The sequence below is a fragment of the Aulonocara sp. 'chitande type north' Nkhata Bay genome, linkage group LG15 (genome assembly GCF_057382095.1).
Source record: "Aulonocara sp. 'chitande type north' Nkhata Bay isolate Kocher_YH1m ecotype deep benthic linkage group LG15, A_spYH_male_GT1.1, whole genome shotgun sequence".
NCBI classification, from domain to species: domain Eukaryota; kingdom Metazoa; phylum Chordata; class Actinopteri; order Cichliformes; family Cichlidae; genus Aulonocara; species Aulonocara sp. 'chitande type north' Nkhata Bay.
This window is the reverse complement of record NC_141358.1, coordinates 12626610-12650898: the sequence shown is the minus strand read 5'-3', so window position 1 is coordinate 12650898 and position 24289 is coordinate 12626610. Positions and strand designations below refer to the sequence as shown.

General features: G+C 41.5%; 1 protein-coding gene across 1 annotated transcript in view; it reads left to right on the top strand.

Annotated features, from left to right (window-relative positions):
- Positions 1-8243: 8243 nt before the first annotated feature.
- Positions 8244-24289, top strand: part of syne1a (spectrin repeat containing, nuclear envelope 1a) — a 131232-nt gene continuing 115186 nt past the window's right edge. The window contains exons 1-8 of the mRNA XM_086264230.1: positions 8244-8695; positions 10880-10941; positions 16697-16792; positions 17382-17465; positions 19917-19937; positions 21241-21333; positions 22287-22468; positions 22566-22762. Coding sequence (XP_086120356.1) covers positions 8611-8695; positions 10880-10941; positions 16697-16792; positions 17382-17465; positions 19917-19937; positions 21241-21333; positions 22287-22468; positions 22566-22762 — 820 coding nt within the window. The 5' untranslated portion in view covers positions 8244-8610. The remainder of the gene's footprint in view (positions 8696-10879; positions 10942-16696; positions 16793-17381; positions 17466-19916; positions 19938-21240; positions 21334-22286; positions 22469-22565; positions 22763-24289) is intronic.

Below are 24289 nucleotides of genomic sequence, written 5' to 3'. Positions count from 1 at the left end.
CTATGCCTTTATGTGTACACATCTTCTCATGCACCGTGTCACACTGCTCGATCACATCAAGTTAGTTTCTTGAATATAACAATGAGTACAATGTACTCAAATGGCCTCCACGGTCACATTTTCTCTATCAAGATGAGGGCCTTTACTGTGTGGTGGAACATACACATGCACATGCTTGCATGTGCAGCACACATATCTGCAGCAACTGTGTGATAATCAATTCAATATGGACCAAAATCTCTCAATACTAGCAAGGTATACCTAATGAAGTGGCCGGTCCCCTTTACAGTTGCCTCTGTACATGTACTTTCTCCAGATATTTAGGTTTAGTCCAAATTTAAATCAGGAGTATTGTCTTTCCTTTATAATGGGTTGAGTCATGGAACTTTTTGATTGTACTCTGTAGTTTTTTTTATTCTTTCTTTTTTCATAACATGTAGCTCTCATGTATCTCATATGTTCTCGCCTCTGAGTACAGCATCAAATTAGCTTGTTGACAGCGGGCAAGCAGAATCTAATTTCATTTGTTTGATGTGTTCTGGTTGCCGTTCATCTCCTGGGAGGCGAGAGCTAAACCTGTGATAATATAATCAAGATGTTTTGTAGGAATCAAAGAGGAGCACTTTTCTTTTTTTTTCATTAATCTGCAGATGAAAGTGAAACACAACATAAAAATGTGTTCTTTCCAGTATTATATAGTTCTGAGCTTGTACCCTAAGACAGCTGTAGATGAAATGTATGGAGCCTTTGTTCATGACAATGTGACTCTACTGGGATAATTGTTATGTTCACATGTGTTTGAGGGAAGAAAACTCGGTTAGTTGTATAAATATATCTAATCTAATGTCACTTGCATATCTTGTAAACCGCGATTAGTTTAACATATTTCCTCATCATCTCGAGGGAATATAACAATCTTAAATCGCCATGTTTTAAACCGTTCTCCCTCAAGGCTCAATTTGGCGACCGCTTGAGAAGAAAGAAACGGCTCAATGCAACATCAAAACAATCAAAACTTTTGCCCCAGTTTTGGGCTTGTGTTTTTCTCCCTTTAACCAGCTCTTTTGGTGCACCTCTCTGTCGCATACAAAAGGGAAAAAACCCCAAAAACATCGCAATTAGTGACACCATATGGCAGAGAACGGCAAGGCCGCTTTGAACACCTCCCAGCCTGAACTCATCCATATGCTGTGGAATTTGCCTGTTTGTTGTCTCTCATTAACGAGAAAAGCGATGCGCTGTTTTTGCTATTACAATTTCTCACCTGTTTTCTCTGTCGTGGGCGGAAGAGGGGTACGTCCACGCTGCCGTCTGCCGGCCCATCAAGTGGACAAGTTTGCTAAATCTCATTGAGGTGGGTGTGCACACCTGCATGAGTTTTCTCTGCATTGTGTAATTTTGGTAAAGGAAGATGCTTAGCAGGGGGAAAAAAGGCTGAGAGGGTAAAGTGCATAGGCAACAGAGAGGCAGCACATCTGGAAGATATGAGCCCCATACTGAGAGTTTCAGATGGATGAAATGGGAATGAGAGCGACAGCGGGAAAAGCAGGAAAATGAGGACTGGACCAGCAGAGTTGTTGGGGGGGGGGGGGGGGGGGGGGGGTGGAGAGAGAGAGCGAGCCCACACACCAGCTTTTAAGCTCCTAGTTGCTAGTGGGCCTGGCACAGATCCTTGGGTTGGCACAGGGCCAGCTTGACATCCTGTTGCCAGGGGCGACATTATGATGCGGCCGCAGCCAAGGAAGGCCCGAGCAGACGGTCACCTTGAGCCATGCCAGCCTCCTGTTTAGCTGTGACACCACTATTTGTCGTCTGTGGCTCTGCACACCGTGGCTTCACACACACACACACACGTGTCCACATTTACATAGACACCGAAATAATCGCTGTGTTAAAAATAGCTCTAGTGCAACGTTTTATTTTTGTAATTTTTTATAAGACTGGGTGTCAGCAGTTTAACTGAGCGGTTAAACAGACCCAGAGGAAGTCTTCAAGGCCACCAGAGCAGAACTGTGGCAGAGCGTCTGCTCGGGAACAACGCTGTAGCGTGAGTTGTTGTTTGTTCTGCTGCTTCTTCTTCTCCTTGTACTTCCAGATTGTGTTTGTGACTCGTTGCCATAAACGGCAGTCGCATGACAGCCAGCACAGGGCTTTTTTTTCTCTTTTTCACCCTGTGGGCTTATGGGGCATGTCTGGTTCAGGCTCTGCTTCTGTAACAGCACGTTATGCTTGATAAAAAGGTGTGTGTGTATGTTTGTCCCTGCACTAATGGGTATCTGTGTTCAGACCATGCAAGCTTCCCAGTGGCAGCTTCTATTGCAGATCAGATCATAATCTCTTTTAACCTGACAGTCAGTGAGGTTTTGAGTGACGTATCACAAGATTAGGTCACTGAGGGTCCCTCCTGTACAATATGTACGGTGGGTCACACTCATCCACTCTAGACGCTCTTTTAAATGTCACTCTTTCACGAAGGTCAGAGTGTATTCCTGCGTTATTTAAGTGAAGAAGAAGAATTACAATATAAAAATCTTTCTCTAACTCTAACATTTTATGCAACACAGGCAGCATTAAGTGACTCTAAAGATATAATGAAAGGAGTATTTATGTTATCTCAAACTATTAGGTGCTGTAGCATGGGGCAAAATCACAGCTTTAGGCCACACCGATTCCACGATACAGTATCTTCTTTGATGCTGTCTGTCAGATTGAAGCTTCAGATAGTTTTGATGGACGTGCCAAACAATGTCTTAACAGATAAAATCCTGACACCTGAGCTTTTGACCCCGAGACACATTCAGCCTCTTTCTGTAATACTCTAAGTCTCATGCAGGCTCTTATCTCTCACCCACAGACACCTCTGTCCCCCTTTTCCCTCCATCTCATTGTGATTGGATAGTAGAAACTTTTGCCTCTGGCGGTAAATTTAGCGCTTTTAAATAGAGGTCAGATAGTGAATCCTTGACCTAGTAAAGGTCAGTCAGGCAGATAATGTGGTAATAAGTAAGTAATTTCCAAGTTTTCCTGTTTTCTGTGTCGCTCACAGAAAATTATGAAAATAAAAACACCTCAGTTTGTTTTTAAGAAACAGACGCAACTCTGCCATCTGACACAACAAGCCCTTTTTGCCTGTTGCAAGAATGCGTAATAAGGAAAAAAAACAACAAAATTCAGGTGAAAGTAGAAGGAAATTAAATGTAATACCTTTACAGATATGCACTGTGAATGGGACAGATGGTTTTAGTGAAGTAAAAGGCGCTCGGACATCTGCCAGATGCAAAAAAGAATTGGTTTAGGTTCACTTTTAATAACAAAGAAAATTTGCCCAGCTGGATGGGCATAAATGCGCTCAAGTGGATATGTGCAACAGGATTTTGCAGATGATTCTGGCTCTGTGCCAGGCAGCATTTTTATTTCACAGCAAAGACGAGCATTATAACTGAATTTACTGCTCTGGCCACAGTGATTTATTTAGTGTGCTGACGCTAGTCCTTTCACTTTACTCGTCCCTGTAATGTGCGGCGAGCCACTGAACCTGGATAAAGAGCTTAGACTGTCTGACCCACTCCCGCACTCTCACACACACACACACACACACACACACACACACACACACACACACACACACACACACACACACACACACACACACACACACAATCATCACATACATTCATGGAGAGCAGCAGAGAAACATCAAGCAGAAAATATTTTTTCAAAGCCAAATTGAGTCTTTCTAATGCTCTTAGTGCTGCTGAATGGTGTTTTGATACGACCCCCTGTGCCTCCAGTGGAATAGATGCTTTGTATTAGCCGCTTGTTTAGTCTGATTGTGTGTGTGATGTTAAAATTTTGTTGTGTTCACCTAAATGTATTTCGCTGTGATAAAGGCCTTGATAAAACAAGACAGAAGGCTGTAGCTCACGGACTAACACTGATTCGCTGCAGGATGTGTCTGATATTTTGCAGCTCCTCTGTCAGAAATGAATCAAATTAATATCTGAAACAAATATACTGTCTACGCTAAGAGAGATGACCTGTTTAGACTTTTTTGTCTCATTTGATTTTTACATATTTCTTTTTTAAATTCCTTTAGTTTGTTTTGCTGTATTGCATTTGCATTCTGATCTGCCTTCATTGCTGTTGTGTGTGTGTGTGTATGTGTGTGCGTCAGTACCGCAGGTGCTAAAATTGCTGAAATTACTGTATCAGTGGCCTGGCTTTAATGAACACTGTGATATTTGGACATTTTTGTCAAACGACAAAGTGCCTTCTCTGCACATCTGCTACTGAAAAGGGAGTGATGGTGCTTGAAAGAGGCAAGGGGTTGTTTTGATAATCACTTTGACTTGTTCCCCCCTTCTTAGTCCTTTTAATGTGGTATCATTATTACTGAAATGTAATTAGGTATGCTAATTGGCTGACATTTGGACTTCCGTCTCAGCACTTACGTCGAGTCTGGTAAAAATGTGTTGTAAATGAAGTGGGATGGCGAATGGAGAGGCTGAATGGACGTGAGGGTTGAGTGGAGGTGCTGAGAGCGTGATAGATGGTGTTATTGAGTGCTCGGGCTGAAGTACTCCAGCGGAAGTGCAGAGAAGGTTTTTTTTTTTTTTTTTATAAATTAGGAATTGTTGGGGTGAAAGAGAAGAGCTGGAGTCAGGAAGTGGATAAATAAGCTGTTGGAAGAAGCAGGGGTAGAAAAGCCTCTAAACCCTGTGAAATCAGTGCAGTGGGATGGGTGTGCGTGCAAGTGTTGCAAAATAGGTTGTGTGTGTGTGAGAAAGAGTGTGTGAAGCAATTATAGGGTACCTCTGCGGCGTACAACAAAGCCATCCATTTAGTGCACGATGGTGTTCACAGGCACGATCCATTAATGTTGTGCTGCAAGACGCACTATTTTCAGAAATCTAAAAAAGCCTCATCATATACACACACATTCATAGTGACTGTCGTTTAAGCAATTAATCCAGGTTGGTATGCAGCTGTTAGATGAATTTAAATGTCCACCAGCTTGAATAATATGAAGATAATATGATTAAATCAATGTATTACTACATTAATACTTGACATCAGAGTGTGTGACCTTGTACAGTAAGTATGTGGAGTGCCCGTCCATATGTGATCGGCCATAATCATGGCTGGTGAGTTGTGGAGTCATTAATAGATTAAAAGAGATCAGAAATGCTTTGAGTGCAGAGCGGGGTCATCTGAGAGGCTGAGGTTTAAAGCTGAGCTTGTTCTTTCTGTCCTCTTCTCTTGCTTTCTTTTGTCTGTACGTTGCCTTTTGGGTAATATGCATTCATAAGAAAAAAAACCCCATCAACTTCAAATACCTAAAGCTTTACTTATCCACAAGGTGGCGCTGTGTCTCTGTACAGTCATGAAGGGCTAAATAAGAAGTCTTGTTTGCTCAGAGAGAAAACCCAAATATCCTTAGGGTGAATGCATTATATGATGAGCAGACACGGCGTTATTCCACCTTCCAGGGGGGCGTTTGTTTTTCCTTTAATGGCTGAAAAGAGACGGTTCCTCCTCTCCTCAGGAAGCAGCGCACCCTGCAGGCATACCTGTGTGAGCGCTGGGCGCTGACCCACGTCCAACCTCCACAACCTCAGTGAAGGATCTGGTATTTTCTGGGGCTGCCAGGGGCTCCAACAGGGATCCAGACCAGCTGAGGTTCAGGCTGTTTCAACCCCCCCACTATCATCTTTTTTTTTTCCTCTTGGAAAGACTGAAACACTCCTGAGATCTGCAGCCTAAAGGAGTCTGTTGGTTTATTCTTGTACATACAGTATATGTGAAAGTGATTGTCTCCATTCAGCTTATTCTGTTCAACATGTGTGTGTGAGCCTGTGTGCACCTGCTCACCCTGTGGTTCTCTCAGCTCCCGTGGTGAAGTCTAATAAGTCCCATGAATCCTCACCATGTTGTTTTGGTTTTTGCCCTGGGGTTGTTTTTCTTAACAGTTTAGTTCACCAGAGAAGTTCTGCTTCCACATTTTTCACTGTTAAAAAGGAAGAATTATCTAAAAAAAACAAAACAAAACAAAAAAAACTAGAAATACTGAGCTCAAAAGACTTGGACTTTCAGCGTGGCTATAGCTGGTCATTATTTAGTGCTGGCTCTTTGTAAATTTACTGCTTTAAAGTGGATTAAAAATTGCATTAATTCTCGTTGATTGATTCTTTTTGGCGGGTTCAGCACCTCGGATAGTTCCCTCACACTTCTGAGTTCGGGTGTAGCTGTTTAGCAGCACCTTGAACTTGGCATAGAGGCTGGAGTAAATGGAAACACACTGTGCATCGGTCAATATATTCTGTTTTATTATTTACATCATTGATAATGCGTGGGCTCTCTAGAACAATAGATCTTTGCCTGGTTGCAGCGCAGCATGGGCCAAAGGATTTTCTTGCAGTAATGTTATTGAATTGGGATTGCGAGTTTGTGCAGAGTGAAACCCCCAATGGATTTTGCTTTCCACTGGCATAAATCATCTTTTCATAGTTTAGAGAAAGCTGGTAAAGGCAATGCAAATGTAAATATGAAAAAAAAAAAAACAGGACTGCATGAATATTTCTTTGAACTGTCGTTTGAGCTAAAATGCCTGCACAGTCCGTCACACATACACAGCTCTCCAACTGTATGTTCAGAAATGTAAAGCGCGGCTTGACAGACACTCGTTTCAAAGAGTCATCCAGAGGGATAGGCTCACGTTATGACGGCCAGTTCCAGGGCTGTTAGAGGGAGGAGTGTCAGCGGTGTGATTATCAGCAGACAGATAGCGGATGACAGCTGCCATCGGTTATTGATGACTTTTTTAATTAAAATCCCTTATGGGGGGAACCCAAAGAACAAAAAGGGAAAATCATACAAATGATGAATGGTCCTTTCATCTTTAAGGCTGATATAAGATGCACCGGGCTCTTCAGCATGAATATTGCTTTCCAGGAAACTCTCTGAATATGGTTTCAAAAGGAGCTCTGCAATTTTAATTTTGCCAGAGCTCACACTGGCTGTATGTTTTTGTGTCTGTGTGTGCGCGTGTATGCCTGTGGTTGTTGGAGGAGATGGGGAACAAACAGAAAAGGCTGAATGCAGGAGAGCAGAGGTCAGGCAGAAACTGAGATAGGAATCAGAGTGTGAAAGAAGAAGGGGTCAACATACACTGGGGACATGCACACCCAGCTTTATGCAACATCATGAGAAGATGTTAAACCATAGGGAATGGCACAAGTTAGCTTTTTGTTTAATTCCCAGTATCGTCTTGGGATTTCTCGCACTCAGGGAACATGCCTTTGTAAAATGAACTCTCAGTAGTTGGACAAACAGTGCACCCATTGTCTAATGTTTTCTTGTTGCCTTGTTTAGCAGTAAAAGTTTTACCAGCAGCAGCAGCAGTGCAGTTTCCACAGCATGACTGAATCAGAATGAAAGTGGTGGTCTTCTTTGTTCTGGACTTCGCTATATTGTTCTTGTCCGAGACGCTTTGTGGACTGTGTACATTTCATGTTGTATGACAATCCAAACCTCGTCCCAGATATTACATCCTCCTGTATTGTTTTCCACTCCTGTTCGGTAGTCGCTTACCCAGAGAGAAAACAAACAGACTGTTTGTGACTGTGGTTGAGATGAAAGTGGCTCTTTTCTTTTTTTCTTTTTTTGAAGGGAGTACAGTAGGAGATCAGACAGGATGACTGTCAGTGATAGTCTGCTCCCCTGAAGGCTCTATGGAGTAAAGAAGCAGCGTGCCTCAGAGCACCGCATGGTATCTGTATGGATGACAGAGGGGAGAGCGAGGAGGGGAATTAAGAGTGCCAGCAGCACATAGGGAATTCCTGCACGTCTGTCCCCGCGTTGCTTTAGTGTTTGTGTGTTTGTGTGTGTGGTGCTGTCACAGAAGAGCTCCCGCTTTTCCCCTGCTAACCTGCTAAATGGTCTCCTTTAACCCACCCACCACCGCTAAGTCCTCCCTTTCCACATGCGGATGGGGCTACTGTGACATCACTCATTCCCACGCACTCTGATTGGCTAGCCATTGGAGGGAAGTAATTTTTTTTCCTGCAGCCTATAGCAAAAAATTGAGAGAGAGAGAGAGAAAACGTGGGAGGGAAGGACACAGGTAGAGAGGATATGAGAGGGGAAGAGAGAGAGGGAGACTAAGCAAAAAAATATTGATGCTGAGGCAAGCCGGCACTGCGCAGCACTCTCTCACACACATACACACACAAACAGTCATTGCATCACGCGTACTCTCGCATCACACTCCCAAGCTGCTTAACAGGCAGGAAAACCACTGAGTCTGACTGAGTCTGCAGCCCGCTACTGCAGGACAGGACAGAGGACGGCAAAACGTAAAGGGCGACAGGCGAAACAAGAGGGTGGTTCTTTCCTCCCTGTTTTACCTCAGCGCAACAGTTCCACTGCTGTCATCCCAGGAGGTCCGGTGCTTCAGGGAGCTCTTTAAAGACACCTCCCCCCGAAAAAAAGGGGGGTGGGCAACAAGGGCAGGAGCAAGGGCAAGTGTTACCTCTCCCAGAGGTGGTCGTTGATGTCCTCTCAGTGCCCCCATGAAACAAGCACAAATTGAGGCATAATCTGGGTTACAAGATGGCACGGCAAGTAGGGGGCGAAGCCTCCCCGAAAAAGAACACATCCCTCAACCTGGTGGCGGGCTTCTACCAATACCTCCGGGGTAAGTGGGGCAGTTTGTGTGCGCGGCTGTGTGCATGTGTGTGTCCTGCTGAGACAGATAGAGACTCCAAAAAGAAAGCAAGTGCACAAAATGTGTATTTTTGCATGTGTGTAGGGTGTGTGATTTAGAACGGCACTGCAGCATGGACCGTACGTGCCTGCTGGACATATGTGTATGTGTGTGTGCATAACTATGAATGATTGTGTGCATTTTGCAGTGCAGTTTTCTTCCAAAGAGTTCCCTGAAGGATGCTTTTGTTTTTTTGTCAAAGCTGTGAGTGTGTGAATAAAGTGAAATGGGCAGACGTCTGAAGGGGGCGTTTCCACACTGGCGGAGTCAGCGAGTGAGCCTGTGTGTGTGTGTGTGTGTGTGTGTGTGTGTGTGTGTGTGTGTGTGTGTGTGTGTGTGTGTGTGTGTGTGTGTGTGTGTGTGTGGAGGTCTACAGCTGGTGAAACAAGCATACCCAGCAGACAAGTAACAACTCACTGCAGGTGTCACAGCACAGAGGGCTGACTGTCAAAATGCTTGATTCCTTATCTCTCTGTCTGACCCTGTGGCTATCTGCCTCTCTGCTCATTTGGATATCACATATTCAGCATTCTGTCTGCCAGCTTGTCTCTGGATAAATCACATTATCAGTCTATACTGTTGAGAAGAAAGGAAATACTCTGAGATGTCTGACAACTGGTCTCTTTGTTTGCACCAAGTTTGCATTCTTTTCCTTGACTATATCAATGATAATTTGTTAAGGTGATCTTCGCTGTGAGAAATCAGGGACTGTGTATGAGACAAGTGATACAGAAGGTAATCAAGTGTGTTAAAATGCTGCTGCAAAGGATGGCTGTTTCCCATTGTTATATTGAAAGAAGATGAGCGTGTGTGCTTAAGAGTGACTGCGTTTGTGCGGCAGGTTCAAAGTCACCTCGTCCCTGAGACTGAGAGGCTGGCACCACGCACATGCAGGCCTGTTCTCCGTCACGCATGTTCCTGCTCAAGAATGTGGAGGGAGGGAACATCTTTCCCCATTCTCATCCAATATTACCGCCCATCAATATTTGATTACTCTTGGACCCAATCAAAAGATTAATTTGTAGAGCAGGAAGCTGCTCAGTGGCACGTATGACTATGTGTGAGTGTATATGCATTATGTATGAAAGGTACCTTCCCTCAGACACAGACACACCTCTTCCCTTTAGCGTCTGTCCACAGCACCCAGTGACACACTAACCAACTTGAGTGCAATCAAGGCGTCAGCATATTTCATTAAGGTAGAGGAAGGCACTGTGTCAGACGTCCTTTCTCGCTGATAACGTGCTTATCTCAAGGATATTGCTCTGCAGCAAAGACGGGACACACAAAAACATCAGTTGCATGCGCGTGATGGGATGCTTTGAATCCCAGGTAGTGTGGTTTTGTACACTCTAATGGTATAAGTGTAGCAGCTGCACATTAATTTCTCTGAGATAACCTCATTCATGTTCAATTTTTTTAATACATGGGTTGCACATAACATTGAATTTTGCTGACACAAGATATCACGAAGAATAAACTATACATTAGTTGGTAAAAATCCAGCAGAACACACACACTTTCATACTATAAATGCACAGAAAATTGTATATATGCTTGATTTATTAGGTTTTCTCATTCAGGTTAAGTGCCTTTTTAGGGGACATTGTCAGCAGACATGTATACTATTGATTGGGTCTTTCCAAAAGGGCCTTCATTACGTTAGCTGCCATAAACAAGACCAATGCATTTGGGGTAATGTCGCGTTTGTGTATTTTGATCACAGCCCTGAACAGAGCACCAGATTTCATGTTTAAACTGTACTCAGAAATGACTAGAACATGGCAGATAAGAGGGAGAACCACCGGCCTCCTATCATTTAAAGGGCATTTTCGAGAGCACAATTTTCTGTCCTCAGCAAGAGGAGTTCAGATAATGAAAATGCCATCTGTAAATGTCAAATGCCTTCTCTTTGTACATTAGTGTAAGGTATGATTTGGTGTGACTGACACATTAGAGAGACAGGAAGATTATCAGAGATAACAAGAGGCAGCCATCCAGCATCAGAAACCCAAGCGACTCTCACAATAAACAATGAGAAGATTGTGTTTTTAATCCTTTCTTTGTTTATTATTGCGCGTGACTAATAGTGATGCTCTGTGCTCTGATTTACAGATGAGCAGGAAGCAGTGCAGAAAAGGACATTCACAAAATGGATCAACTCCCACTTGGCAAAGGTAAGAAAGTCTGGTTGTGTTTCCCTGCTAGTGCCAGCATTGTGTTATCTATTTACACAAAAGCTGGTGCTGGTGTTTGTTTTAAAACTCCCCGATCTCCATGTTTTTCCACTGTGAGTGACTTTACTACATCCTGTGTGCATGCGCTGACATTTTCCAAGAGCTGGTCATGGGACTGCTTGTTCCAGCTCAGACCACACACGGTCCTTCATTCTTGCATGATTTTTTTGCTCCTTGTTATTCTGTCAGTTTCATATAGCTACTAGCAAGGATTTACTCTCACTCTAATTATCTATTTCATATTACAGCATTTAATACACTGTATGTCTTTTTCCCCTGCAAGCTAGAGTCATTAATTTACATTTTAGTAATCTCGCTATCTCAATATGGGCCAATTTAGATTGTTTAGGATAAGAGTTTTTCATTAAAGCATGCTCTTCATTTGTCCACTCAGTGGACAATATGTCTTTGCCTTATAGTAAACAAACACATTTGATGCTACTGCATGCTGAGGGGCCTGTAATTATTGCATTATACTACGTTAGGCTCATCAGTTTCGCTCATTAATGCTTAAATGGTATGTCAGGAATGGGCAGACAAGGCAAATATGGCACAGTGCAACACAATTAAGTGTTACTCCAATCAGTGACGCTCCTCTCAAGGTTCCCTATTTGATTACGACAGCTGTGGAGTTCTTGAACTGCGGTGACGTGGAGCTGAAAATTCATTTGAAGAGCACTCAGAAGGGAATAAACCGTGACGTAATATTAAATAAGCACGTCTCAGGACTGTGCCAGCAGAAAATTACACACACACAGCCCAATATTTAAATGCTGTGAATTTTTTATAAGATTCAAGGTATAACCACATACTTTATTTATCAAGCCTGCAGTTGACCAGAGCTGCAGTCCCTTTGTTATTTCATTGTGATTGAACATTTTGGAGAGGCATTCCCACGAAGCTTTGAGGGGGTAGTTCAACATTTTTTTGGTCAGATGAGTAAATTGAGAAAATGAACACATATCCCACATTTGCATTATAAATATGTAGATGAGTAGATCTAGTAGCTTATCTTCTTTTTTGGCTTCTCCTTTTATGGATCACCACAGATCATCTATCCTTTTTATCCTTTTCTGCCACACCAACCCTCTGCATGTCCTCCTTTACTATATCCATGAACTTTCTCTGAGGTTCCTCTTTTCCTCTTCTCTGCCAGCTCCATTCTCAGCATCCTTTGCTCAATATATCCACTATCCCTCCTCTTCAGACAGTAAAAAAAGTCCAGATATGTATCGATTCAGGGATGTGAAGCCTAGGAGACAGTGCCAAAGCAGCCAGTGTCTTAATTTTAATACATTTACAAACACAGTTAAACCAGGTGGTTTCTAAAATAAATAAATAAGTGGACGTAAAAAAAAAAACCTTAGCTGTCTAAAGCTGACCATTTTTAACACAGGAGTCCAGGGAGACTGACCTCTTTTTGCAGTTTCAAGTGGCCATTCACAGGGCTGTAATTTTTGACACTTCAGCAATGGGCTCATTTTTCATCCCCGAGGTTGTTGCTTTGTCCTACTTCTATATTTACTCTAAGAGCCAAAGATTGGCATTTATTTCCTCACATAGCTTTCAGCAAGAAGGCCGGATGTCTAACTAATCTTTTAACCTAAAGTGGAAAAAGATCATTTTTGCTATATCAACACTCATGCACTAAAAACTCAATGAACTGGTCCAACAAAGATCCCGGAGACTTCATTAAAATTCCATTTAAATTTGCCTTAATTAATGGATTCGGGTAATTAATAGATTAGTCATACCATCACACTTCCACTGGAAGAGAAAACCATATTTGTTCCTCATGCTTTTCCCTCTGCCGACTTGATCAAATTACGTATGTGATGTTCTCCTCGCTCATCACGAAGCTGCTTACACTTCCACCTGATGCCTGACGTTACCATAGTGATACTGATTGGCCTATATTTGTCTTAAAAATGTCTTGGCTGTCATAGCGGCTTGGTGAATTTTCAAAGAGCGTTGTGATGAGCAGGGGGTAAAGGTTCACCAACTTAAAGGTGGTGCAAAAAATAAAGAGAGCCATTTCTGGAAGTCATCATTCTGCAGACTAGTAGAGATTATGTGGTATCTTATGGACTCACTATCACAAGAATAGCTAATCATACGCAAAAAGTAGTGTGAAAGTGAGACAGGAGGATAGAAGACAGAGAAGCTTTAACAGTTGGTTTAGCTTTACTCTCACAGGGATAAATCCTGCCCTTGGCTATGCAGATGATTAGGCCACTCCAGTTATCACAGGTCTTTAATTCACCGCCTAAAGGTATGTGATTAATCGTTAGGTGAGTTGAGCCATAGCATGAGGGCTTCCTTTTGCTATCACCGCCCTCCCCCTCACTTTACTACTCCACAGGTATAACAAAAGAAGTCTTACGGGCTCCGACAAAGACTTTCTATGAGAGGGGATGTATTGGAGCTGGTAATTTATACAGAAGATGAATGACTCTCATTAGTTCACCAGATTAACTCGCCAAAGATATGAACTATAAGAGAGCTGCAAGGTAGTATTTTTCCAGGGGGTGCATTTCATTTAGATAAAGGTTGATGTCGTTTAGACCCACACAGCAGTCACACTCAACTTGCAAAATTGCTCTCCTCACAGTGTATTTTATGTTGCACCCGGTCGTGGAGTGACACATGTGGAGGGGTTTCAGTCAGCGGACCCCAAATTTCCACTCTGACAAATCCTTTCTGAGAAGGTTAAAGCTTAATTACAGAGTGGCCAGTGTGAACTGCGGAGGTCTCGCCGTCTTTCAGGCGTTTTCCCGGGAAAACAGCTTTAGTTCAGCCATCAGTGAAGCAAGTGTTCTTTGAGATTAAAGAAGGAAGAGAAATGAAGCTCCCAGCTCCTCTCTTGGTGTTTACTCTCGGGTTAGAGCGAGGGGAGAGGGTGATACATCCCGTGCACATGAAGTTCAGAGACAGCAAATCATGGCATGTGGCATGTGCTTCAGCTAACTAAGCTGCTGTTATGTTTTTCAAAGTATTAAAAATTTCAATCAGCTAACTCTGCTTGTGGTGTCCTCTTAAATTGTTAAGTTGTGTTTATTTTTATTTTTTTAACGGCAGTGTTGCTTTCTTTCATTTCATTTCATTTCATACTTGTGTTTAGGAGTCATACAAGCTTGTTTTACATTGTGGACCACATACAACCCATTTTGATTTTAAGTGGGTCAGACAGGTAAAAAAAACAACAACAATTTGTATCAGTGTAAAGATGTTTAACTACACATTTAATCCCTGAGATGTCTCAATATAAAAAAGTGTTATTTCAACAGTATCTCTGTTTTTCTTCATGATAAAGAAAACTGTTGTATTAAATGCAGGAAATGTGCCAGCATGACTCTTTGGGCTTAAACTCTAAGAAGTAAATATGTAAAATTACAGAAAAATTCTGGTAACTTATTGCCTAAATTGCCCTGTAATTATAAAGTGAATCGTTTTTATTATTTATTTTTCTGTTAACACATTAAAAAAACTCCAGGCATTTAAATTAAAAAGAGACATTAATTGTTTGTCTATTACATATTAGTATGAATGGTGAAGGATGAGGTCTTTATCTGCTCGACAAGTTGTAAATTCATGAAAATATATTTAAAAGTCCAAAATGTATGTTAGTCCTTCTTTTTAGTTGTCCCACTTCCTGTTTTATTTTTAGAGCTGTCCTTTGCTTAGTTTGTTTCCATCGTCTCGTCTACTGCGATTTAGTACAGCTGTGTCCCCAGCTGTTTCCACTTCCCCGATTGCTCTTCTGTGTGTATATAGACGCTCTCTCTCCTTGTCTTTGATCAGTGTCTGTTCTCCTTGCCCCAGTGTTGGTTCAACCTTTTGTTTCTGTAGTTTATTTTTTTGATGTTCCCCTTTTTGGATTATTGCAACCAGCCAATAAACAGTTCATTTAAGATTGCTCGGTTTGCCTCCACATTTCTGCATCCTGTAAGACTCCACATGGTCAGCAGCACAGTTGATAATGACAACAAGAAAGGCCCCAGCCAATGTATTTAGACCCACAACCCCGTCGCTGTGAGATGACAGTGCTGACTTTGCACAAGTCCTGCATGATTTTAATTGAAATGTTTCTACATGAGTGATTTTATGTGCCAATAATTCCCTGTCAGAATACCATCATCCTAAAAAGACTTTGCCAATAGGCTTCAAGTTTTTATTGTCCCTTCAAACTGGATGTATTGCAGCTCAAACTGAAACCTCTAAGTGTTCTCTTTGTTTCTGCCCCCTTCTGTGTCTTTCATGCTGTTGATCTTTTGGGATCCAGTCAAATGTACCAGGGGAATAACAAGAGAGCACAGACAGACGCACATCCTCAAACTCCTCTGCTCACAATCAATTACGACCCAGACGCTCATGTGTAATTAGCTCATTAAGTTCGTGATTTATTTTTTTTACCGCATGTTGCCGAGCAAAGGGAATGAATATTACTTTCTTTTTTTGTAATTAGTCTGAAATTTCCTCATTAGCTTTGGGATTATAATGAACAAATAGGTAAATTTGGCTTCAATTAGCTCATGGTATAATTTATCCCTCTGAATGGGATCTTTTTTAAGTGCTTCTTCTGTCAGGCTATGATACGGGCACAAGTGCTGTCTGAAAACCCTAATATCCAAAGCCATGAAACGACGTTAGAAGAGGAATTAGTGAGAAGCGCTGCTGCGTTTGCTAATTAAATTTGAAAGACGTGAGGTTAGTGTCCTGTCTCTCTCTGCCTCTGTCATGTTTTTCACTGCCACTCCTTCTACTCAATTAAACCCCTCTCTCATTTTCACTTTGTTGGGGTTGTACATATATTTTCACTCTGGCTGCACACACACTCTTGCGCACATCTCTACTTTTTGCCTTCCCTCTCTTCACTCACTCCCTTTGCTGCTAATCTCCCTGTGAATGGTTCGCTCGTCTGAAAGCTCCCCCTCCCCTCTAAAGCTCTCCTCAGCCCCAGCATGTGACTGTGCTTTAAGAGAAATCCTTGATGTGGCGGCGGCGAAAAACTGAGATATGTGGATTTCCTCAAGTCTGGAAGTCTGTGTCAGGTCAGGGAGGAAGTCAATGGGAAGGATACAGTTTGAAATCATCAGCATATTTTAGGATTTGAAGAAGCCGTTCAGAGTCCTCTGAGCCGGCGCTTATGGATGAATCCAGCTGTCAGTAATACACGGCACCACCAGACTCTGTTTGGGCTCCTAGCACAGTTTTTTTATGAAGATTTCCTTTATCCATGTCCCACAAGTTTAAATGAATGTCTTACAGTTTAACATATGTATTATGTTAGGGCTATGTATGCACTATGCAGCTTTGTGGGGGATAATGTGCAGAAAAATACTTCTTACCTCAAAGTTTTCTGTACATTGCTAGACCTATTAGCTCTGTAATCCTGACTCTTTGCATTCCAAGAAAACTGGGAAAGCTTTGTGTGACATGAAACACTTATGTAAACAGTGATCCCCCCCCCCCCCCCCTCTTTTTTTTTTTTTTTTTTTTGCACAAACAGTTACATAAATTCAGTCGCTTGTTTAGAAATATCTTGCCTGGAAAAATTGTGTTATTATAAAGTATGCACCTGCCTTCAGACGAGTGTTTTCAAGTCTTTCTCAATGTTAAAAACCACAATGTTTCTAGTTTAAGCATTGCACTTAAGTTTACTTATTTCATATGATGTGTGTGTTTTCTTCTGTAGCATGTCCCTCCCCTGGTGATGACCGATCTCTTTGAGGACATAAAAGATGGTGTGATGCTGCTGGCCTTGCTGGAAGTCCTTTCAGGACAAAAGCTGGTGAGCCTGTGGGTCATTTCTACATCATGGGATTTGGCTACAAGCTTCAAACACGTCCTCTCCTCTGATCTCTCTGGATTATATTTTCTACTTTCTCACACTGAACCGGCTCAGGCTGATGCAATAAAAGAGAAATACAATAATTTTTGAATGTTTGTTTGTCCAGTGGGCTGCAGACTTAATGCAGTGAATGTGAAATGAGCCAGAATTATATGGAAATGCCTATTGACTGACTTTTATTAGGATGTTTGAATTGAGTGGGAAAGCCCAGATTAACAAGGACAGATCAGAGTTCACAAACACAGACAAAGACACACACGGCTTGAGGATTACATTTGACCAATACTGCCTAAGGTCTAATCTGCCTCTGTCCTATTGATCCGTTTGTTTATAGTCTTTGATTGGAATTCTGAGTCTCATTATTTCAAAAACGTTTATGCTATATTTTTTTCATCTATGCTTTATTGTCTGTTTAAACTGTGCTAATTTCTTATACATGTACTGATACATTTTACCCTCCCGTTTTCTTTCCCTCTCAATATCTCTCTTGCTTCCTTTCCATATCCATTGTTCTCCCTTCTCCTTCCAGCCATGTGAACAGGGCAAGAAGCTAAAAAGGATCCACTGGGTCGCCAACATTGGTACAGCTCTTAAATTCCTTGAGGGTAGAAAGGTAAGAGTTCACCGCCTTCTTTTTATGTGTTTTTTTCTCTCTTTTTTTCTTAACCTTCCTGCTCCTCTCCCTGCTCATCTGGAGCCTTGTGGGCGCAAATATTGAATCTTGACCTCGTGTGACCCGCTTCTCTTTCCTTCTCGCCTCTCATTGTCTTCACATTCCCACATCCTTTGGGTATTCTGAAATTAGTAGATTCTCTCGATTTATATTTCCACAAAGACTTTGTTTGTTAAATGTAATTCTGTCTTAACTACTTCATTACATTTAATTGTTTGGCTCCCTCTAAGAGATGGAGAAGAATGTCTCTCTCTCTTCAGCTGATTACCACTACACCTACTGCACTCCATGTTATTAGCACTTAGCAAATTCCTTTTCTCTGCTTCATTGGCAGAATTGCATCAGAAAAAACGCTCAATATGGTTTTGAATGTAATCATCTAAATGCATCAACTGCCCCTCCATGAGATTAGTAAAACGTTCTCAAAGTGTCGCCTGGCTCGTCCTTGGATATACATAAATAAAGCCATGAGTATGAGCTGACGTCTGCGGGGACACTGACTTGTCTTCCTCGAGTGTGACAGGGTTAAAACTGTAAATCCTAAACCAGTAATCTGCTGTCTGGAGATGAGACATCAGTGGGCACTCTGCTGCGTAAATCGGAGAGATGAAAATTAAACGTAAATATGCTCTCTGTGTGGGAAGCTGATGTACACACAGAGCATATTTACATTTTGCTTTAGATTGCCCATGTCTGCTCCGCGATTGTGTCTCGTGTCTGTGTCATAGAAAGTAAGTGTTTGCTGGTGTAATGATGTTTACTGATGTTTGGAAACTGTTGAAACCCTGTGATGTAAAGCCTCCCTTCTGGGAAAGTAGAGAAGCTGTCTAAAATGTAAATGAAAACTGGATGCAAAATCAGACCCCAATCATCGGTGATGACCCTGAACCTATGACGATATTCCCTTCACTTCTTTTAAAACATTGTTCTTGACAGTCAGGGATAAAAAAACATATTTCTAACTGACACAGATTAGGCATTCAGATCATGTGATTAGGGTTAGTTAATAAAGTCTCTGGTTAGGGTTTAGTCATTGAAAGCTGTGGTTATGGTTAGGGAAAACGACTGGGTTGGGTTGCCAGATCCTGAAATTGTTATGTCGGCTGTAACTGTACATAGTACATACCACAGCCTGTAAGAAACTCTGAGATAGTTGCACAAGTCAGTGCATGACTCCCTTAAATTGAATTGTTAGAATGAAGAGTTAGGGTTTGGGGTCATCACTGATGGTGTAGTAAACACCACCATGGTCATTTTCTCATTTTGATTTCGATCCCAGCAACAAGTTTCACAAAACCTTGGACTGTGGCAACAAAATGCACATAGAAATAAGATTCTTAAAAAAATGTAGTAATAAATTATTATTTTAATGAGTAATAATTGGATGTAAACGAGTGCCACGGAGAGATTGAGACTTTCTAAAGTACAGACGGCGAGGAGTAAAAAAACTGAGTGTCAAATATTTAAACAATAAAAGAAGAACTCATAGTCAAATTATTAAAAAAATGGTTGAATTTGGTTTTCATGATTTAACATGTTGCCTTTGACGTGTTATTAATATAATAAATTTAGATGATTGGTTACCTGTGATGGACAGGTCACCGCTCCAGTGTTTACCCCACCTTGAATGCAAACATCTGGGGTAGGTTCCAGTTTACCTGACCCTGAACTGGATAAGCAACTTAGAAAATGGATGGATAGTTTGTTAGCGTTTTACGCAGCTTCACAACTTTTTAGTTTTGCTATTTAGAGTTTAGTACAATTTATCCAAAGAAACACAACTACTGCTACTGTATATGCTTACTGCTGTCATTTTATACTGGTGTGTTTTCAGTGTGGTCACGCTATACCTCTGTTAACCACTCCAGCCTTGCATTACTGTTTTGATTTGCCAGGATAACCTGCTGTGTTTTTTAATATAACACCATGTATTGCATATGTTCTTATCAGTCACTATCCCACGGTTCCCCACGTTGCCCTCGTCTGCCCCCAATCTCGTTTTTCATGCTTGTTCACATGTGTGGAGTGGCAGGTATTACCATTAGATGACCTGTTGTGCTGCGGCGCCTCAGTAATACAACCCTCTATGTGATAATATACAATACTTCATCATATCACAAGATACAGCCTCCTCTCTCTCTCGTTTCTTGCTCCACTCGGCCCCTTTCTCCCTTTCTCTGTGTCCATCTCTGCTGGATATAATCCCTGTTGCCTGTGTAGTAGTGATAGATCTCTCCTCTCAGCCAACCACTCAAGTTATCTCACCTCAGAGATGCTACAGTATCTGCCTTTTCACAGTCAATCAGGCGTTTGCTTTCAATCATCTCCAGTACTTATGAATTATCTTTCTCCCCCTCCTCCTCTTCCTGTTCCACCTCCATCTGCCTCCAGTCTGCGTACAGAGGATCTCCGGTCAGTATTCATAACATTGCTCTACTTTTTTCTTTGTGATGTTGATAAATTGTGTCAGAAACATCTGCATGCAGGAGTTCTGATGATTACATGTGATTTCTCTTAAAGATGCACTGAAATTAGCTTGAACCTGTGGCTGTTTTGTTCTCAATCTGGATGTTAAGTTCACCTGCTTTAATGTGTGTAACGTTAGTATTCGTGCAGCTTTTTATCTTTTACATCACTCTATTGAAAAAGAGATTCTCAATCGCAGTAGGACTTGAACATACTGCCTGGCCAAAAAGTCACGTGCTCTTTTATTTCATTTGACTTAATTGCTGTGGTATGGTTTAGATAATCTTATGAATGTCCTAATATTTATTTTTGTCCATAAATCCATTATGTTTGTGCCACGATCTTGTATTGATGTTAGAAGAGTCTGATCAGTTCTCCAGCACATCCCAAAGATTCTCAATGGGGTTAAGGTTTAAAGTGATCAACCCATGTGTGAAAATGATGCTCCCTGGACAACTCTTTCACACTGGTGCCCTCTTTGAATCCTGCCATTTTGATCTTTAAAAACATTTATCTGGTCATTAAGTAGATTCTGCTGACCCCATGTATTTTTTGGCCACATAACATTCCTGAACCAGACCAACTAAAGCAACCCCAAATCATAATACTTTTTCCATTGTTCCAGAGTTCAACCCGTTTGCTCCCAACTAAACTAAAGCTACTGATAAGTGGTTTTCTTTACCCTGCACAATTGTTTAGTCCTAATCCCATCAGTTTCCTTCACATTGTGTATAAGGAAAATCTTCTACTTTCACTAGTAGACTTATTTATTCATTATATTTGATTTCACCAAATATTTAAGTGATCTCTGACCACAAACAAGATTTTTTCCAGCTACATAATTTCTTTCTTGAGGATGAATGTTTAAGTCATGAGATAGGATATCGTTGTTTATGAAACAAGAAGCTAGTCGTAGCATCAGTTACACCCGAGCAATTGGACAGCAGAGAAAGAATGTAATTGTACAGAGAAATGCTTTTTCTTGGTACACATGACAATAAACGCTTTGAATCTTCTTAAATCCTATGGATGGCGCTTACTTTTTCGGTTGGTTAAATCCAGATGTTGAGCTTTTTTTTTTTGCTTTTTTTTTGGCTGGGCAGTGTTTGTACATTACACTCTTTATTGTTAACTTTCTGAATAAAATTAGCTTATTGGGGTAATAGTAAAAAATGATAGATTAGTCTGCGATCTGGAAATATCTAGACCTTCTAATAGTGTAGTTTAATGCTGCTGCGTTTGGACACAGATCAAGTTGGTGAACATCAACTCAACAGACATCGTGGATGGACGGCCATCTATTGTCCTGGGGTTGGTGTGGACCATCATTCTCTATTTCCAGGTAACTTTTTGCAGCATTAGTGCGATTAGATCATCAGATTCAATGCACATAATTCAGCATTATTTTTTGAAAAACAGTGAGAAGAAAAACATGATGTGAATATTACTACTTGCTCACCACAAGAACCTTAACCTGACAGCTAACATGGCTGAGAATATCCAGTTTGCAGAGAGAGCAGATGTGTATTTTTCTAGTTATATATATAAAAAAATGAGCAATTTAAGCTTAAGGGACATAAAAAATAAGTTGATCTTTAAAAGTACTTACACTCAAAATAAACAGCATCTGCCTCAGGTAATTCAGACATGCAGAGAATAAATCAGAACTTAATACTCCACTCTGGTAGCAGCATCAGTACACATAAATGCCTGCTACTCCATCAGACATAAGGATATTCAATAAAGGAAATGTAGTGCACTAGTAAATGTACACTTTCACTTACTGACATATTGATTTGTTTTATTTATGGATTTTCTGAGTCTGCTGACTTTAGGGAACAGAAACTGTGGCTCATCCGCAGGCCTGATAGGATATTATCAGACTGAGCTCCCAATATAATAATTTACATGCTTGCTTAAATATGTCCGTTGACTCTATTCGTACAGATTCACAATTTTTGCTTTGTTCAATAAATAAAGTATGATATAATGATACCACAGATAAAAAATAATATTTAAGTAAAATGCGGCTGATGTATACAAGGATTAAAGCCACAGCTAATTTGCAGACACGATTCCTTATAAGGTTGTTAGGAAAAGATTCTCACTCACAAGATCTAATAATTAAGCAAACAACTTGGAGCACACCTAAACTGGGAAAAACTAAGAACCAAAGTAACAAACCTGAAGGAGCCGGAGAGCAGAGCAACACAGGGCATGATAAACAGGGAGAAACGCAGTTGAATCACTAACTGTGGCTAAGCCTGACTTTAGTTGGTATTCTGTTGCTTCCAGATTGAGGAGTTAACCAGTAGCCTACCAGCACTCCATACCGTGTCCAGCAGCACCTCCTCACTGGACAGCTCCACCAGCAGCACTGAGATCACCAGCCCACCCGTCAAAAAGAAGACTCTTCCTCCTCTGCAGGGTGGAGCCAGAAAGGCATTACTGAGATGGGTCCAGCAGACAGCCACCAAGTATGAAGTCTGATTTGATGGTCAAGTGTTGCTGCAGGTTGTAGGTTATGTTTTGTTTTTTCTCTGCTGTGACCTTGTAATTTTCTGTCCTTTCTAGAAGTCTGAGCCTTGAGGTGAGGGACTTTGGCCCCAGCTGGCGTACTGGTTTAGCATTCTTCGCGGTAATCAATGCTCTCCGGCCTAATCTTGTCGACATGGAGCGAGTATGGGGAAGGCCCAATCGGGAAAATCTTCATGAAGCCTTCTTGTTGGCCGAGACTGAGCTAGGGATTCCACAGCTTCTTGAGCCAGAGGGTAAATAACATTTCCAGTAGCATTTCAGAGTGACTCTGTCATTAAGTTTATCAAAAGCAAACTTGAGCCTGACCAGCAACAAACCTACAAGTAGGAATAAAATTACTATGTATTTTATTTCTTTTTATTGTCTTAACAGGGCTCTAGACTAACTTTTTGCCATGGTTGCACTGGTGCGCCTACATTTTTTTCTTAGGCGCACCAGTGCAAAAGTTAGGCACACCCAAATTTTTCAACCGCTTCACTTAACACCGCAGTTTCACATGTGCACTTTTTTGGGGGGGGGGGCGGGATTGCTGTCCATACAGACAATATTGATTTGTAAATGATTAACTAATAATCTTGTGCTTGTGCTTAAAGTGCTTTGGCACTCTTTGGCAATATTGTAGACAATGTTAAACTTAATCATCACATCGGCCTCCTCTGACGACCAGCACCTGTTTGCTGCTGCCTGCCGCTGAAAGGCAATGGGGAGAGGGGACACTTGGGCAGTGCATTTATCACGATTTGAGATGGAAAACTGTTCTTGAAGTACATAGAGAGAGAGAGAGAGAGCTGTGCATGAAGTGTGATTTTTTTTTTATCGTGGTAGAGCAAAAAATAGCAAAAGTAAGAGAGAATTCATGACGATGTTTATCAAATGTGAAGCGTAGTTTGTTGATTCTTTTGCTGCTGGTTCAGTGAATTTTGGTTGGAGAGAGGCCGCTCAGAATCTAGTGCAGAAAAGACATAAACACAGCGCAGACCTGACACATCAGAATCAGTGAGCTGTCGGCTTTCAGCCCCGATGCCGTGTGGAGTCCGTTAACCTGCTCTCATTTGCTGTTTGGTGGTTGTTGAAATAGTTTTGTGAGCTTTAACCTGAGAAAATTACCTGGAAAAAGACATTTATATTTAAAAGTCGATTCAGGATTTAATGAATCGATATCGCTTTATTCAAGCTACTCACCTCTCTCTATCCACCTGCCCTGCACTTTCAAACATACACACGGACTACATGAATATCTGGACCACGATCAATCAGAGAGGTCCCGCCCCTGACTATCTTTGATTGGTTTAGACCACGATAGGGGCATAATGTGTGTCTGCTGTTGACCACACGGAGACGTTCGGAGTTGCAGAGTATTTATTTATTTTTTTGTTACTCAAACAGTTGGTCGCACCGGTGCAACCTAATATGTTTTTTAGTCGCACCATTAAAAAATTTGGTCGCGACCTAAAATAATATTTTAGGTCGCTGACTGGATTCTCTCTGCTACAAAATACAGATTAATGCAGTAAAGAGGCAGATAGGCAGTCCACTGAAGCCATGGTGCATTATACACCTACATATACCAAACACATCCTAAGCTGAAAAATGTCTTGTTTCTTCCTCTAACATGCTTCTTCCTCTGCTGCGTGGTGTTTCAATGTCACCACCACCCCGGCTTTCACCAGTACAAGGGGATGTTTACTCATTAAACCCAAATTTCTGTTACGATTTGCAGGAGAAGGACCCAAAAGTAGTCCTCCCCAAATGTCTAAAAT